The 18,223-nt window shown below is 41.1% G+C and overlaps 1 protein-coding gene across 1 annotated transcript in view; it reads left to right on the forward strand.

Annotated features, from left to right (window-relative positions):
* The first annotated feature begins 552 nt into the window (after positions 1-552).
* Positions 553-18,223, forward strand: part of PLD5 (phospholipase D family member 5) — a 390,092-nt gene continuing 372,421 nt past the window's right edge. The window contains exon 1 of the mRNA XM_068986433.1: positions 553-741. Coding sequence (XP_068842534.1) covers positions 553-741 — 189 coding nt within the window. The remainder of the gene's footprint in view (positions 742-18,223) is intronic.

Raw genomic sequence — 18,223 nt, forward strand, 5'->3', positions numbered from 1 at the left:
GCCAAGGAGGGAGGGGGCGCGGAGACGCTGACTTCTCCAGGCGTGGTTCGCTTTCGAGTAAAAAATCCGAGGGGAAGGGACCGAGCCCTGCCGAAGAAAGGATGCGGAAGGGAGATCCACCGGCCGCCTGGGCGCGGCGGGAGGGGCGGCGGCCGGACTCGCAGTCCTCGGCCTCCTCACTGCGCCAACCTGCAGGCGCGCGCGGCCCCTCCCGCCGCACTCCGCCCCCTCCCGCCGCACTCCGCCCGAAGCCGACCCGGCCCAATCGGTGCCGCCGGGGGCCGGTGTGCTGAGCGCCAGCCCTGGACCGCAGGCGCCCGCACCCCGCGCCTCCGCCTCGCGCGCGGCGTCCCTCCTGCCCCATCTTCCTCCCCTCTTCTCCCTCTCCTCCCCCTCCCTCCCCGCCCGCTCCACCCCGCCCTGCCCGCGCTCGGCTCCCCCGCGCTCCCCGCGCCCGGCCCGCGTTCGCTCGCTCCTCCCTCAGCCCCGGCCGGCCTCCCGCACGCCCATCCCGAGCCCGCTGCGCGCCGGCAGCCGTCTGGTCATGTCAGGATGGAGATCCGGCAGCATGAGTGGCTCTCGGCCTCCCCCCACGAGGGCTTCGAGCAGATGAGGCTGAAAAGCCGCCCCAAGGAGCCCTCGCCGAGCCTGACCCGAGTGGGCGCGAACTTCTACAGCAGCGTCAAGCAGCAGGACTACAGCGCCAGCGTCTGGCTCCGGAGGAAAGACAAGCTGGAGCACGTAAGCGCGGCTCGCTCCCCGGGCCGCGGCCCTGCACCTGCCGCACGCGCACCCCAACCCCGGAGCCGGTAGCGGGGACCCCGCCGGCGGCCCCGCTCGGAGCTGGGGCGTCCGAGTCCTCCGCCAGCCCGGAGCCTCTCCAGCACTTTCCTGCTCCGGGAAGGACTGGGTTGCGGGTAGGGGAGGGCCGGGGATGTTCCCTTCCGGCACTGCTTGTCCCTGCACACCTCGACCTCCCCGGGCTGCCACTGCGGGGAGGGGGGCGGGCGTCATTCGCAGTGCGTTCCTGGGGTGCCTGTGCGGGGTGAGCAAGACGGGGAACTGACCCAGTGTGGCTCCAGGGAGCCGGCGTGACACGGTAGTGGGCTTTATAGAGGGGCGTTTGCTTCCTGTCTTTAGGGGGCTATTTTACCCGGTCCAGAACTAACATGAACAAATCTGTAAAGTTGTCGCCGCTGGCGACTAGCCTGCGTCCACACACGATCCATTCGAGTTTTCTGCAGCGTATCCTTTGGGATGAGCAGGTGGCGGTCCTGTCTACCTGCGCCCAGCTAGGGAAGAATTTGCACATTGCAAGGAGAAACGGCGAAAGAAAGAGCAGGTAGCCCAGCTCTGGGGCGCGCCGCTGCAGGCTTGGGGGCCGGCGAGCGGGACCCCCTCTCCAAGAGTACGTGTTTCACCGGAAAGGTTGTTGGCGCTGGGGCTGAGCTCCTAGGGCTCGCCATTCGGGAGAGAAAAAGTCCTTCTAAAACGGTTTAGTGGATTCACAGTGTCAAATCTGACCCACCAGCATCTCCTTAACCAAATGTTATCATGAAACTAAGAGAATTATCTCAAGAGTGCAGAACAGCTAGCTACCGCCGGGAGGATGTCGTTTCTTCCCGCGGAGCTGCTTAATCCAAATTGGGTCTGTTAATGGAACGAGAAGGTTTCCTTGTATTTGGGTCACATCGCCAATTATGGTAGAAAGAGAAGAATAAGAACTTCTAGAACTCACACATCTACCGCCGCAAGGACCACCCCCTACCCTGAAACAACCCCCCCCCCCCCCCCCCCCCCGGCTTCTCTTCTGGGCTTTTCAGCAGCAACTAGCATCCCAGGAGAAAGGGCAAAAGAGTATTTCTCTTACCCGATCTTAAAAGAAAGTCTTTGCCCTTTCTCTGAGGTCCTGATCCAGTCCCTAAAAGAGAAATTCAAAGATTTGAGTTGGGGTGCAGGCTGTCTTGTGTGTAGAGACAATTTCCTAACATCAAATGGATGTCTTAAATCCTTAAGACCATGCAAATAACTGAAGGAGATTGCTAGGATGTAAGTTGTGTGAAAGGCAGCAGTGTCTGCTTAAAAATGCAAGCTCCAGAATTAGTGAAGAAACCGGTGGTTATTAGTTCAAAAACGACCAAATAGCACCTTCCTGTAACTTGACTCCTGGTGGTGTTTTATTATTTCAGTACTAGGGAGAATGGTCTACCCTGAGGATGCTGATAGAGTATATCTTCATTTGTTTCACTCTGAATGTGTGTTCATTTGCAGCTTGTGCTTTTAGCTGGTGGAGTTCCTTTATTTTCTTACTGAAAATCAATACTGCCACCTTCTATGACTATTGTCTTCTTGAATCGCAGACATTGCACATATTATATTTAGATGGTTTCTCACTTTTAGATTTTCATTGAAAGTACCAAGTCTTACAGAGTGGGCCATGGCCGCCTCCCCTTAGTGGATGAGTATAGAATGCTCAGCACTTGCTGAGGATTAGAGACCAAGGAAAGTGAGATCTTGTTGTTTCCAGGTAAGGATCTATGCTTTCTTCTTCACTCAGATGCTCCAAAATAGAGCCTTGTACTTGGTTTTTGAAAAATTATCTCATTTGTTGTTTAAATCAAAGTCACAGTTTTGTTTGCTTCCTCAAATACGTTTCATGAAACATATTCTGTTCTGATGTTTTGTTCTACATACACTTGCTTTCAGTTAGGAATGGGGCTTTGCTTCTGGTGAAATTTTTGGTGATGTTCTCTTGCCCCTTTGAAACATCTATAAACATTTTAATGAAATAATATTTATGAAAGTGCTATGAAAAAGTAAATTAGTATAACAATGTAATTTTATCTGCATGCAGGCTCAGCTATCTTATGCTATATACACTATGATGTTTCAGGTAGTTTGAAGTTAATTTCTAATTACAAATCTAAAAACCTATAACAAATATATCCAAGTATATTATTGCCATGCAAAACATAAAAATATAATGTTGACTTTATAATAGACAGCATTCTGAACGTATGTGACACCTTCAGATTTAGATGTTGGAAAGATTAGGATGAGTGTGTCATGTGAAATTCAAGGGTGATGTACACTAGTTTGACCTCTTTGGTCTGTCTAATCAAATGGATGACCATCATTTTTATTATGCTAAAAATGAGTAATTATAATGGAGATCATATGCATGAAAACAGCCTACTGTTCCTTTGCTCATGCTTTAAAAGCAAGTCTAGTATTAAGGGCATAAATAAATTATGGCTTCAAATGATTGCATGTTCAGTCATCTCAATAACGGAATTCCCCGAAATGAAATGTGTCAGTGTGTGGACTCTGTCCAGACTTCAGAGGCATTGCTTAATCTGAAAGTCAATAACACGATGTAAAGTGACAGCTGGAGAATATATTACCGCTCAATTTGGTAAAAATGAGAATGGTTTATCTGTCATTTTCTAGTTTAAAGGCTACAGGACTAATCTCAAGATTGGACAAAAGAAAAGTGACATGAATTGAATGATTAATAATTGGAATACATTCAACCCATCTTTCAATTGGATTCCTGGTATTGGTTGGTTGATACTTCAGATGAATACCCATTTATGTGAGGGAATTCTTCTGTTCATAGTCATGATTAGAAGCTACAAAGAAGTTATGTTTATACCATGAATTCTAGATTTTGAATTCTACTTGTGAATTTTAGGAAAAAGTAAAATTTCTGGGTCCTGTGTAGAGTGTTGTCTTATTAGCTTCAAATAGCGCTTCCAGTCCCCCTTCTAATGTCTATGTCAGAAGCTTTATGTTTCCCTTTTCATACTTTAATAAAACTGTGCTACACAAAAGCTGTTGAGTGATCAAGCCTTGTCCTTGGTCCCAAAGCTAAATCTTCCCTGGGGATCAAGAATCCAACATGGTTCATCATAAGCTATCATCTTGGGAGCTTGTCTGTGCTCTTGGTTCTTGGACTCTTTTGCCTCCTATTGTGCCTGATACTTCCTATGGCTTTAAAAGGCATTAGGTTTGGGAGACAATGGAAGTCTTACTCTCTGTAGGATCCTGTATTTAATTTAGGTATAATGTACAAATGGAGGTTCCCTCGTGGCTCAGATGGTAAAGAATTTGCCTGCAATGCAGAAGACGCAGGTTTGACTCCTGAGTCAGAAAGATCCCCTGGAGGAGGGCATGCCAACCCACTCTAGTATTCTTGCCTGGAGAATCCCATGGACAGAGAAGCCTGGTCGGCTAGTGTCCATGGGGTCGCAGAGAACCAGACACAACTGAAGCGACTTAGCATACACACAGGTACAAATGAAGGTTATGATCTAGCAAACAAGAGCAAGTACGGGGCCACTTTTCCAACTCTAACCCCTCTGCTTTGTCAGGCCTCCCTGGGGTTGGGTCACTTTGAGAGTCACCATTTAATACAGTCTGGCTATCTCAGAGCACAGTATTATGTTAGGCTGGTGTCCTTTGGTGGTATTAATGTATGCCTTGATTGACTTCTTTTTGTTGTTGGTTTTTTTTCACAAGCAGGGAGAGTTGTAGAGGCTACTCTGCTAAGTTGCTTGGCTTTATACTAGTTGTGTGTGTAGAGGTTTCTTGATGGTGTTTATGGAGATGGGGATGTCTTATTTTCTCTCCTGCTTGTTCAGTTAGCTTTTATCAGATTGTGGTTAAGAGCAGAGCTCTGGTGAGATAGTCCTGGGCAAAGGACTCACCATCACCAGGATGTATACTCACAGTCCTCTGTAAGAAGTCACAGGTTTACCAGATGACTTCAGGAGACAGTCCATGTCTGTACTCCAGTGAGGTATAGTCCCCTTATGGCAGGGCCTCAGTACTACAGAAGAATTTTTTCCTTACACTTCTCACTTGTGCAGGTTGGCACATGTCGTATTTCAGGCTGGTATAACAGAATACCATAGATGGGGTGCCTTTTAAGCGTTTATTTCTCACAGTTCTGGAATCTGGGAAGTCCAAGGTCAAGTCTTAGCCAGATATGGTGTCTGGTAAGGCCTGCTTTCTGGTTCATAGGTAGCCATCTTTCTGCTGAGTCCTCGGATGGTGGTGGAGGTCGAGGAGCTCTCTGAAGACTATTCTTCTGTTCATGTGGCACGCCTGCCTGCTCAGTCGCTTGGTGATGTCTGACTCTTTGCGACTCCATGGACTATAGCCTGCCAGGCTCCTCTGTCCATGGGGATTCTCCAGGGAAGAGTACTGGAGTGGGTTGCCAGTTCCTCCGTCAGGGGAATCTTCTCAATCCCAGGATCAAACCCATGTCTCCTGCCTCTCCTTTGGCAGACAGATTCTTTACCATTAGGGCCACCTGGGAAGCCCCTGTTCCTGTGGACTCTGGCCTTACTATATAATCACCTCCCAAAGGCCCCACCTCTAAAGGCCAGGATATTGAGGATTAGGTTTCAGCATATGAATTTAGTGGGTGGGGGTGGAGTGGGGGGCACATAAGCATCCAGACATCCAATCCATAGCAGAAGGGGATTTTCCACATCTTAGTTCCCTGGACTGTTGGAAGCTCCATCCTGGTCCTTGTTTTCATGATTGTCAAATCAGCTACAGGGATCCTGTAATGCCCTTCAGTGCTGCTACCCAGAAGTGATACAGCTATTTGACTCATGGTTGTTGTTGGCCAAAGAAAGTTTCCTGGCCAAGGCTTGCTTGAAAGAGGGTGAAGAAGGGGGATTCAGCCAAGACCCAAAAGAAGGAGAAAGAGAACACCCATGACTAGCTCATAACCATGAGACATAAAGCTCTTAGCACAGCATATGGCCCATGTTCAATGTTCAACACACAGAACCTGTTGGTATAACTGCTACTCAGGTGTTGCCTAGCTGATCACACACACACACACACTACTAAAAAAGCTTCCACATTTTATATCTGAGATCAGCCTGTCTGCATTAGGGGCTTCCCTAGTGGCTCAGATAGTAAAGAATCTGCCTACAATGCAGGAGATCCAGGTTCAATCCCTGGGTTGGGAAGACCCCCTAGAGGAGGAAATGGCAAACCCACTCAAATATTCTTGCCTGGAAGAAATCCCAAGGAGAGAGGAGCCTGGTGGACTACAGTCCATGGGGTTGCAAGAGTTGGACACAACTGAGCGACTAACACTTTTGCCGGCATTCTAGATGTGGACCCAGAGTGTATGGTTCCCTTTATCAGTAAGGCTGGCTCGCTATCCTGGGCCCATTAAGTTGTCTCTCTGCTCAGCTTCTACTTCATTTTCTGGGGGCTTAACTTTTTACTTAGGATTTCCCTGGTAGCTCAGCTGGTAAAGAATCCACCTGCAATGCAGGAGACCCCGTTTTGATGCTTCCTCCTGCAGGATATCTTCCCAACCCTGGGATCGAACCTGGGTCTCTTACCTTGTAGGCAGATTCTTTACCATCTGAGCCACCAGGGAAGCCCCTAATGCAGGCAGGCTGATCTCAGATATAAAATGTGGAAGCTTTTCAGGTAGAGTGTGTGTGTGATCAGCTAGGCAACACCTGAGTAGCAATTAAACAGATGGGTTCTGGGTGTTGAACATTGAACATGGGCCATATGCTGTGCTAAGAGCTTTATGTCTCATGGTTATGAGCTAGTCATGGGTGTTCTCTTTCTCCTTCTTTTGGGTCTTGGCTGAATCCCCCTTCTTCACCCTCTTTCAAGCAAGCCTTGGCCAGGAAACTTTCTTTGGCCAACAACAACCATGAGTCAAATAGCTGTATCACTTCTGGGTAGCAGCACTGAAGGGCATTACAGGATCCACCAGCTTCCCTGTAGCTGATTTGACAATCATGAAAACAAGGACCAGGATGGAGCTTCCAGCAGGCCTGGGCCAGTGGGCTCATGTTTGCTCCCTGCCTGGCCATTCTGAGGCTGACTCATATTCTTACTCTCTCTGTGGGTTCTGCTAGTAGAGATCAACTCCTTGCCCTATCCCCAATTTCTGCTTTCCTTCGCAAATTTGTGCTGCATGGTGCTCAGAAAGCCCTTTTAAAATTCAAAGAGAAAGCAGAAGAGAAACTGTAAAGAGTAGAAGCCAGAATCCTTAATGTTCATATTATAGTGAGCCTTAGTATCTTGCAAGGTTTAATAAGTGCCACACTTAAAAAAAATACAAACAAAACAAAACACTCCTCAAAGTGTTAATTTTCACACTTAAATAGAATTTATGTTACCAGTGAATAGTAAATAAATATCAAGTACACAGTTGCCTCCTGGAGTAAATTATTCACATAAAGAGCAAAGAATAAATGGATTAGAGCAAACTTGATCACCATGGTCTAGGTTCATATTATGTAATGCCGTTTATGTCCCACAGAACAAATTCGTCCAAGTAATTATACTCCATGGAGCAGATCAGTCAAGCACCAGAAGACAGACTTCAACCTAAGGGAATGAATCTTTAAAATATACCATTAAAAACCAACCAGCTAATCAACCAACCAACCAACCAACAAACCAACCAAGGAGGAAATACCCTTGATTATGTTAATAGTATTTTTGGCCAGACTGGGTAAATTTTGTCAACATTAACATTTACCAGGATTATTTCCTGCGACTTTAGATACACAGAATACAGAAAGCCTAGACTGAGGCAGAATTCCCTACCTCTCTAACCCATGGTCAAGAAATGAAAGTCTAGGTGTCTCTTGAGTATCTTCTGAAGCAGCTCAGTGTTGTGTCCAATACTGTATTTGTCATTATTTTACGTGGCATATGTTTATAAAGGGCTAATGGACTGTGGGTTGATATTTCAGTTTATTTTGAAGAAACGTTGACTTCTTTGAACTCTGGCTTATTGACTTATTTTAACATAATTGCAGTCAGTGACATATCATATTAAATATATTTAACTTGAGAAGCTTAAGACCACAGAGCTTAAGATTCCTTTTACTTCCCTTCTTCCGTGTAAGAGCCACTGCATATTTCCTATGGTTAGTTTTTATGAAAGTTTTCACTTCTTTTCGCAGATTTCTATATCTGTCTCAGGTTTACAGCTGTGTAACAGTTTCCAGTTCTTCTGTTTTAGCTCCGAAGGTCAAGAAGTCTGATGAACCTTTTTAACTTCTGGAACAAGACAGTAGCTTGTTAACATAGTATATATGATATGTTCTTGTACTGAATTGATTGATAGATGGCGCAGTTAGGCAGAGAGAGAGTTTGTGGTAAAAACCCAGAGATGTTGCTCCATGTGTATGCATTGGGGACTTTTAAAGTTACTGATTGCCTCAAATTCATATGTACGTATATTGTGCTGCAGGAGTTTAGAATACAGCATAAATGTCAGGGTACAGTTGGAATGCCACACAGTGGATGGAAGGAGACACCTTTTTACCAAAAATGTACATTAAAATTTTTCTCAATGAAAGTGAAGATCGCTCAGTCATGTCTGACTCTTTGCGACCCCATGGACTGTACAGTCCATGGAATTCTCCAAACCAGAATACTGGAGTGGGTAGCCTAGCCCTTCTCCAGGGGGCTTGATTCCGACTCAGGGATCAAACCGAGGTCTCCTCCATTGCAGGTGATTCTTTACCAACTGAGCTATCAGGGAAGCCCAAGTTTTTCCTTAGAAACAGAGACAAAAGAGCTCCATTTCTAAAATCACAAATCAAACTGGTAAGCAGGGCTTCTGAAGAATAAGAAGAACATGGCAAAATTTCTCAGGTAGACGTAGGTCCATTGGAAAATCTCACTGATGTCTAGCATATGAAGTGGGCCCAAGCTGGACTACCTGGCCGGTTACCATGGGACTCAATGTCGTAGCAGTTGGGTGATAAGTATGAGTTTATATCCTCTAGAGTAGACAGTGAACCTTGTGAATATATTATTTTTCTGCATTGAGCTATAATTGTGCTCCTGCCAGTAAGTTGTTAGGTCTATAACAGGTAATAACATGAAGAATTAAGTTGAGAAGATGGGACTCATTGAAATAAAAAAAAAAACAAACACTACCGTACTCATCATCAACAGATATTTATTGAGAATGACTTTAATGTGAAAGATATCTTGTTAGGCGGTTACGAGGACTTTGACTCAACAAGCATTTATCTGGCATATGTACTGTGTTTCAAACAGTAGAGAGTATACAGAGACCAAAGCAAGTCTTTGCCCTCCCTTAAGATGCTTACAGTTTTTATAAATACAGTTGTAATATGATTACAGTGTTATGAATAATACAGAAAAATGCAAAGTAGCATAAAACTATCTTCAAAGGAGTTAGTTTAGACAAGGTTAAAATAGGCAATGAATCTTGTGATATACTGATTATATATTGTAACAAAGTTAAATTTATTCTAGTAACGCAAAGTTGATATAAAAGTTGAAAGTCAATCTAATTTATCACATTAAACATGAAAATAAACCTGTATGTTAATAAATGAAGTAAAAGTGTTTGTTGAGATTCTATACACAGGTATGATAAAATTCTCAATAAACTGGAAATAAAAGGAAACTTCATTATTCTGATATGGAGCTTCTTTAAAAAGATGAAGAAACTATGAAGCTAACTTTATTAACTGTAAAGTTAATGGTGAAATACTTAAAAATACCTTCCTGGATACTGAGGCCTGGATGGCTACCATCCCTACATCTATTCAGCATTGTACAGAAGGTCATAACCAATGCAGTGAAGTAAGAGTAAGAATTCAGAAGGAAATAGTAAAATTGTCGTTATTAGTAGAGGACATTATTCTGTACATCTGAACAAAATAAACTACAGCTACACTTAATGAATTAGTAATGTCACTGAATTCATCATGGCCACTGAATAAAAAGTTACTATGCAAATTAAATTAGGGAAAAACATTGCAAAATAAAACTAAAAACTGTTACTGTTTACATTGGCATAACAAGATCAAATATTTAAGGAGGCTGATAAGACCTCTTTTTAATTCTCTCCCAGATGGATCTGTGTAATTCTAATTAAAATCCCAGCAAGTTTGTATTTGTTGAAAGTGATTCTAAAATTTATATGAAAATGCAAAAGGCCAAGAATAGCTAAGAGAATCTTGATGAAGAGCAAAGTTAGTCAACGTTCCAGATAGCAAATCTAGGTTAATTAAGCAGTGTGGTATTGGTGCAAGGGTAAATGAACAGATCAACAGAGTACAGAAACGGACGTGTGTATACTTTATTATTGATAGGTTCTTGATTTATGACAAAAGTGGCCAGCATAGAATCACAGAGGTGGAAAGATGGTCTTTTTAAAAAAATGGTGTTGAGTCATACATCTGTATTTTAAAAAAAAAGTGGTTTGTTTTTCACACTATACACAAATGTGGGTAAAGAAAGCTTCACTCTAGGCAAAGTTTTGTATTGGGCCTTAGGGCTTCCTTGGTGGCTCATACAGTAAAGAATCCGCCTGCAATGCTGGAGACCTGGGTTTAATCCCTAGGTTGGGAAGATCCCCTGGCGAAGGGAAAGCCTACCCGCTCCAGTATTCTGGCTGGGAAAATTCCATGGACAGTACAGTTCATGGGGTCTCAAAGAAGGACATGAATGAGCAACTTTCACTTTACTTTGCATTAAGGAGCCTAGGAACAAGAGCTGCTGGATGTAGGAACGGCCTGAACCAAGGCTTTTGAGTGGAATCTGAGCTAGAAAAAGCCTGTAGGGAAGTATGACAAGTATGACTGGAGGACAGGGTTTGTTTAAGGGAGTGTTGGGTGTGAAAACATCCATAGTGGTAGGTAAGGACAAGACCAGGGAGGACTTGAGAACTGGAATTGTAAGCTGATAATGCTCAGCTTTATTCTGTAAGCAAACAGGAGATATTTTAGTAGATACTTATTCAGAAAACCTGCTGGTGGCTTGCAGTGTTGAGGAAGGAGAGCCTGGAGGAGGGGACCAGTGTAAAGTCTTTTAGTGGTAGAGCTGAAAAGTAACAAAGGAATGTGGTGGCAAGTAGAAAAATTGGGGAACAGATGCAAGAAATATTGTGAAGTAAGATAAGAGTTCATCGGGGAGAGATCCCTTGTCATCTAGTGGTTAAGATTTGGTGCTTTCATCAAGTGGACCAGGGTTCCATCTGGGTTGAGGAACTGAGATCTCACAAGCCCACGGCACACATCACCCCACCAAAAGTGCTACTCCAGTAAACACTCGAATTATGATAAAGTGAAACAGCCTTATTAAAAAAACAAAGAGAGTTCCTGGGGCTTGGTGCTTGACTGGATGTGAGGAGTCTGAGAAAGCTCATCAATTTAGCAAATATTTATTGAGTGCCAGCATGTCACAGAAATTGTGATTGGCATGATGGATTCAAGCATGAACGGATTCAAGCATGAACTCTCAATAACATCTTGAGAGTTGGAATTCTGCCTTCGTCATTTTGGAATCTTGGATCCAAGCCATTGTTATTATCTTGATTCAATAGCATCAGTATTGTTAATAGTATCAATATTATGATCATAATTAACAGAGTCCAATTTCTGCTCTCTTCATGGAGCTGAGCTCAAGGCTTGAGAACATTCAAATGTCTGTGATTGGGCCTTTGACATCAGGTTGTTTATGATCTAGTTTTTCAGAACTCAGCTTAAATGTTTTCACTTCTAAATGTAAAGTCCAGTTAAATACACCTTTTATGTGGTCCCATTAACGGTGTACCCTTAATGCCCTTCAGAATGCCTGGTAGACATCCAGTGTTGACTGACTTGATTATTGAAAGAGTGAATGAATTAACATGTTCTTAGCAGGGCAGGTGGGACTTATACACAAGTGAAAGAATAAAGTAGCATGTCCTACTTGACAGATAAATGGCAAGATGTTAAATGCAAGAAGAGTTCAGTAGGAAGAAACACCAGAAGCTCCATGAGAAACTCCTGAGAAGTGTTATGATTAAACAACAGACAAGGAGAAGATAACAGACAAGGCTGCCTCTAAACCATCTTTAGTTTATTTGAGATTCTATCCATTCTTTTTAAGACTTGGGATGTGAGAGTTTTATGGCCACTTTAGTGGCCTATTCCAGTATCTAATGCTATTGTTTACATGATTATTTTTTGTTTTTTATATCTATATATCTTGGTTTTTATTAATCAAGGAGAATATTAACTTTTAAAGTTTCACAAGTACCATGGTCTAACTTTTTGCCATGCCTAAATCTGCAGGTTCATTACTTAGCCTCTGCCCTGTTTTGGCAGAGTACAGTCAGTCAGAGACTGGAAGATACTCTATGGCAGGGAATGTGTCAAAACTGCCAAAATCTCCTTAAAGACCTACCACTCTTGATCGTTAAGAATCTCCTACCATGACTTCCTGACTTGTCTGTTTCCAAATTTTTTTTCGTTCTCTAAGATCTTTTTTCTGCAATCCATGACTTGTGCACACATTGCTTAAAATCTGTCCTATAAGATTCCAGGTACATCTTTTTTTAAAAAAATAAACTTTTATTTTGGAATAACTAGATTTATGGAAAAGTTGTACAGATAATAGAGGTGTTTCTTATACATCCCTCACCCCAATTTCAGTTTCGTTTAGGATTATAATAAATTTCAAACTCCAGATTTCATTAGAACTTCACCAGTTTTTAATGACCTTTTTCTGTTCTAAGATCCAGTGCAAGGCAATACATTGCATTTAGTTGTCATGTTTCTGTAGTCAACCTCTGGTCTGTGACAGTTTTTGTTTACAGCCTTATTGAGGCATAACTGACAAAAAATTGTAAGATATTTAAAGGATTCCCGCCACTGAGTTAATGAAAGCATCCATCACCTCACTTACTTATTGTGTGTGTGAGAACATTAAAGCTTTACTCTGAAAGCAAAGTTAAATTATATCATGGCGTTATCATTGGTAATCACTATGTTTGTATTGACTGTTGTTGTTTAGTCCCTAAGTCATGTCCGACTCTTTTCCCACTCCGTGGACTGTAGCCCACCGGGCTTCTCTGTCTATGGAAGTCTTAAGGCAAGAATACTGGAATGGGTTGCCATTTCCTTCTCCAGGGGAATCTTCCCCACCCTGTGTCTCCTGCATTGGTGGGTGGGTTCTTTACCACTGAACCATCAGGAGAGCCCTGTTTATATTGATCCTCAGACCTTATTCATCTTATAATTGAAAGTTTACACTTTTACTGACCTTTCCCTATTTTCCACACTCCCGAGGCCCTGACAACCACTCTTCCACTATCTGAATATGTGAGTTTGAGTGGGATTTTTTGTTGTTGTTTTGTTTTTTCAGATTTTACCATGTGGTATTTGTCTTTGTCTGGCTTACCTTACTTAGCATAATGTATTCAAGTTCCTCCATATTTTTTGTAAATGAAAGGGTTTCCTTTTTATTCATGGTTAAGTAATATTCTGTACATTCATGTATCACATCTTATCTATTCATTCACCTGCTTATGGACACTTAGGTTGTTTTCATATCATGGCTACTGGAATTAATACTGTAGTGAGCATGAAAGTGCAGATATCTCTTCAATATCCTATTTTCATTTCCTTTGGATAAATACTCGGAAGTAGAATTGCTAGATCGTACAGTCGTTGCATTTTTAATTTTTTGAAGAATTGCCATACTGTTTCCCATAGTGGCTGTACAAGTTTATATTCTCACCAGTGGTGCTATAGCATTTCTTTTTTTGAATATCTTCACTAGCACTTGTTTCTTGTTGTCTTTTTAAAATTTTAATCATTCTAACAGGTGTGAAATGATATCCCATTAAGTGTGTGTGTGTGTGTGTTTTTTAATTGTGGTTTTAAGAAGCATTTCCCTGATGATTAGCGATGTTGAGCGTATCTTCAATTACTTTTTGGCCATCTGTGTGTCTTCTAAGAAAATAAAAAGTCTATTCAGATACTCTGTCCCTTTTTAAAATCAAGTTGTTTGTTCTTTGCTGTTGAGTTGTATGAATTCTTTGATTATTAACTCTTCATCAGATATATGATTTGCAAATATTTTCTCCCATTTGATAGGTTGCCTTTTCATTTTGTTGGTAGTTTCCCTGCTGTGCAGAAACTTTTTAATTTGATATAGTCTAACTTATTTATTTTTGCTTTTGATGCTTTTGCCTTTGACGTCAAGTACAAAACATCATCACCAAAACAGACGTCATGGAGCTCACAGCCTAGGTTTTCTTCTAGAAGTTTTGTGATTTCAGGTCTTAACATTCAAATCTTTAATCCATTTTCCATTATTTTTTGTGTGTAGAGGTCCAGTTTCATTTTTTGCATGTGGCTGTTGAGTATGATGTTAGCTGTGAGATTATCATATATGGCTTTCATTATGTTTGAGGTACATTCTTTCTACCTATATGTATTGAGAGTTTTTAGCATAAATGGATGTTGAATTTTGTCAAATGATTTTTCTATGTATATTAAGATGATCACGTTTTTTTTTTTAATCATCATTTTGTTAGTGTAGTGTGTCACATTGGCTGATTTGTGGACAGTGAACCATACTTGCATTCCTGGAATAAATCCTAGTTGATTATGGTATTTTTAAAGTACTGTTAAAATTGGTTTGCTGATATTTTTGCATCTATAGTCATCAGGGGTACTGGCTTCTAATTTTATGTTCTTGTAGTGCCTAACATGATTTATTGAAGAGACTGTCCTTTCCCCAGTATATAGTCTTGGCCTTTTTGTCTTAAATTAACTGACAACATATACATGGGTTTATTTCTAGGCTCTCTATTCTGTTCTGTTCATCTGTATGTCTTTATGCCAGCACCATAGCATTTTGGTTAGTATAGCTTTGTAAAATAGTTTCAAATCAGGGAGTGTGAGGCCTCCAGCTTTGGTCTTCTTTCTCAAATTGTTTTGGATTTTTGAGGTCTTCTGTAGTTCCATATGCATTTTAGAATTCTTCGTGTAAAAATGCCATTGGAATTTTGATAGGGATCACATTGAATCTGTGTATTTCTTTGGGTTGTGTGGACATTTTCACAATGTTAGTTAATTCTTCCAATCTGTGAGCATGAAATAGCTTTCCAGTTACTTTTGCCTGCAGTTTTTTTCAGCAGTGTCTTATAGTTTTCAGTAAACAGGCCTTTCACCTCCTTGGTTAAATGTATTCTTAGGCTTTTTATTCTTTTGGTTGTGATTATACATGGGATTGCTTTCTTAATGTTTCTTTCTGTTAGCTCATTGTTTATGTATATAAACACAACAGAATTTTGTTTGTTGATTTTGTGCCTTGCAACTTAACTGTATTTGTTTATTGCATCTAACACTTCTCATTCTGTCTGCCCTCTGGGGACAGAATGGTTGGATGGGATCACTGACTCAATGGACATCAGTTTGAGCAAACTCTGGGAGATTGTGAAACCTGGTGTGCTGCAGTCCATGGGGTCGCAGAGTTGGACACAACTGAGCAACTGAACATTTCTTTGGTGAAGTCATTGTAGATTTTTATGTATTATATCATGTCATTTGCAGACAGAGACAATTTTACTTCTTCCTTTCCAGTTTAGATGCTTTTTATTTCTTTTTCCCACCTAATTGCTCTGACTTGGATTTTTAGTACTGTTTTGAATAAAAGTATTGAGAGTGAGCATCCTTATTTTTGTTCCCGTTCTTTATCTTAGAGATAAAACATTGAGCTTTTCCTGTTGAGTATGATGTTAGCTGTGAGATTATCATGTATGGCTTTCATTATGTTTGAGGTACGTTCTTTCTACCTATATGTATTGAGAGTTTTTAGCATAAATGGATGTTGAATTTTGTCAAATGATTTTTCTATGTGTATTAAGATGATCACATGGTTTTTTTTTTATCATCATTTTGTTAGTGTAGTGGGTCACATTGGTTGATTTGTGGACAGTGAACCATACTTGCATTCCTGAAATAAATCCTAGTTGATTATGGTATTTTTTAAAGTACTGTTAAAGTTGGTTTGCTGATATTTTTGCATCTATAGTCATCAGGGGTACTGGCTTCTAATTTTATGTTCTTGTAGTGTTTTTGCCTGGTTTTGGTATCAGAATAATGCTGGCCACAGAAAATGATTTTGGAAGTGTCTCATTCTCTTGTGTTTTTTGGAAGATTTTGGGAAGTATTGGTGTTAATTCTAATATCAATGTTTGGTAGATTTCACCAATGGAAGCATCTTGTCCTGGACTTTTGTTTTATGGGAAAAAATTTAATTAGTAATTCAGTGTCCTTACTAGTAATTGATTGTATAGATTTCCTTTCCTCATGGTGCAGTATTGGTAGTTTGTATGCTATCATGGCATCTGGTCCCATCACTTCATGGCAAATAGATGGGGAAACAGTGGAAACAGTGTCAAACTTTATTTTTCTGGGCTCACTGCAGATGGTGATTGCATCCATGAAATTAAAAGATGCTTACTCCTTGGAAGGAAAGTTATGACCAACCTAGATAGCATATTCAAAAGCAGAGACATTACTTTGCCGACTAAGGTCCATCTAGTCAAGGCTGTGGTTTTTCCTGTGGTCATGTATGGATGTGAGAGTTGGACTGAGAAGAAAGCTGAGTGCCAAAGAATTGATGCTTTTGAACTGTGGTGTTGGAGAAGACTCTTGAGAGTCCCTTGGACTGCAAGGAGATCCAACCAGTCCATCCTAAAGGAGATCAGTCCTGGGTGTTCATTGGAAGGACTGATGCTGAAGCTGAAACTCCTGTACTCTGGCCACCTCATGCGAAGAGTCGACTCATTGGAAAAGACCCTGATGCTGGGAAGGATTGAGGGCAGGAGGAGAAGGGGACGACAGAGGATGAGATGGCTGGATGGCATCACTGACTCGATGGATGTGAGTCTGAGTGAACTCCGGGAGTTGGTGATGGACAGGGAGGCCTGGCGTGCTGTGGTTCATGGGGTCACAAAGAGTCGGACACGACTGAGTTACTGAACTGAACTGAACTGATGTTATTCATTTCTTACTGATTGCCCAATTTTTGTCAAAGGGTGGCCTGCAATGTTTTTCTCTGCGAGTTTTATAGTATCTGGTGTTACATTTAGGTCTTTAATCCAATTTGAGTTTATTTTTGTGCATGGTGTTAAAGAATGTTCTAATTTCATTTTTTTACATATAGCTATCCAGTTTTCACAGCATCATTTATTGAAGAGACTGTCTTTCTTCCATTGTACAGTCTTGCCTCTTTTGTCAAAGATTAATGGCCATAGGCATGTGAGTTTATTGCTGGGCTTTCTATCCTGTTCCAGTGATCTATATTTCTGTTCTTCTGCTAGTATAATACTGTTTCAATCACTGCAGCTTTGCAGTATAATCTGAAGTCAGGGAGCCTAATTCCTCCAGCTCTCTTTTTCTTTCTCAAGATTGCTTTGGCTATTCATGGTCGTTTGTGTCTACATACAAATTTTAAGATTTTATGTTTTAGTTCTGTGAAAAACGCCATTGGTAATTTGATGAGTATTGCCTTGAATCTGTAGATTCCCTTGGGTAGTATAGTCACTTTGACAGTATTGATTCTTCCAATGCAAGAATGTGGTATACCTATCCATCTGTTTGTGTCTTCTTTGATTTGTGTCATCATTAGCATCTCAAAGTTTTCTAAGTACATATATTTTGTCTTCTTAGGTAGACTCATTCCTAGGTACTTTTATTCTTTTTGATGCAGTGGTAAATGGGATTGTTGCTTTCATTTCTCTTTCTGATCATTATTGTTAGTGTATGGAAATGCAACACCAACAATTTATTTTGTATCCTGTATATTTATTTTGTATATTTATTTATTTTGTATCCTGTATATTTATTTTGTATATGTATTTATTTTGTATCCTGTACCTTTACTGTATATTTATTTTGCATATTTATTTTGTATCCTGTACCTTTACTGAATTCATTGATGAGCTCTAGTAGTTTTCTGGTAGGATCTTTGGATTTTCTATGTACCATATCATGTCATCTGCAAAGAGTGACAGTTTTACTTCATTTCCAATTTGAATTTATTTCTTTTTCTTTTTTGACTGCTGTGGCTAGGACTCCCAAACTATGTTAAATAATAGTGGCAAGAGTGGAATCCTTGTCTTTTTTCCTGATCTTAGAGAAAATGCTTTCAGTTTTCCGTAGTTGAATATGATATTTGCTGTTGGTTTGTCATATATGGCCTTTATTATGTTGAGGTGTGTTCCCTCTTTGCTCACTTTCTGGAGAAGTTTTGTCATAAATGGGTGTTGAATTTTGTCAAAAGCCTTTTCTGCATGTTTTGAGATGATCATGTAATTTTTATTCTTCAACTTGTTGATGTGGTGTATCACATTGATTTGTAGATGAAAAAATCCTTGCATCCCTGGGGTAAG

This window comes from Capricornis sumatraensis, chromosome 14 (assembly GCF_032405125.1).
Source record: "Capricornis sumatraensis isolate serow.1 chromosome 14, serow.2, whole genome shotgun sequence".
Lineage (NCBI taxonomy): Eukaryota > Metazoa > Chordata > Mammalia > Artiodactyla > Bovidae > Capricornis > Capricornis sumatraensis.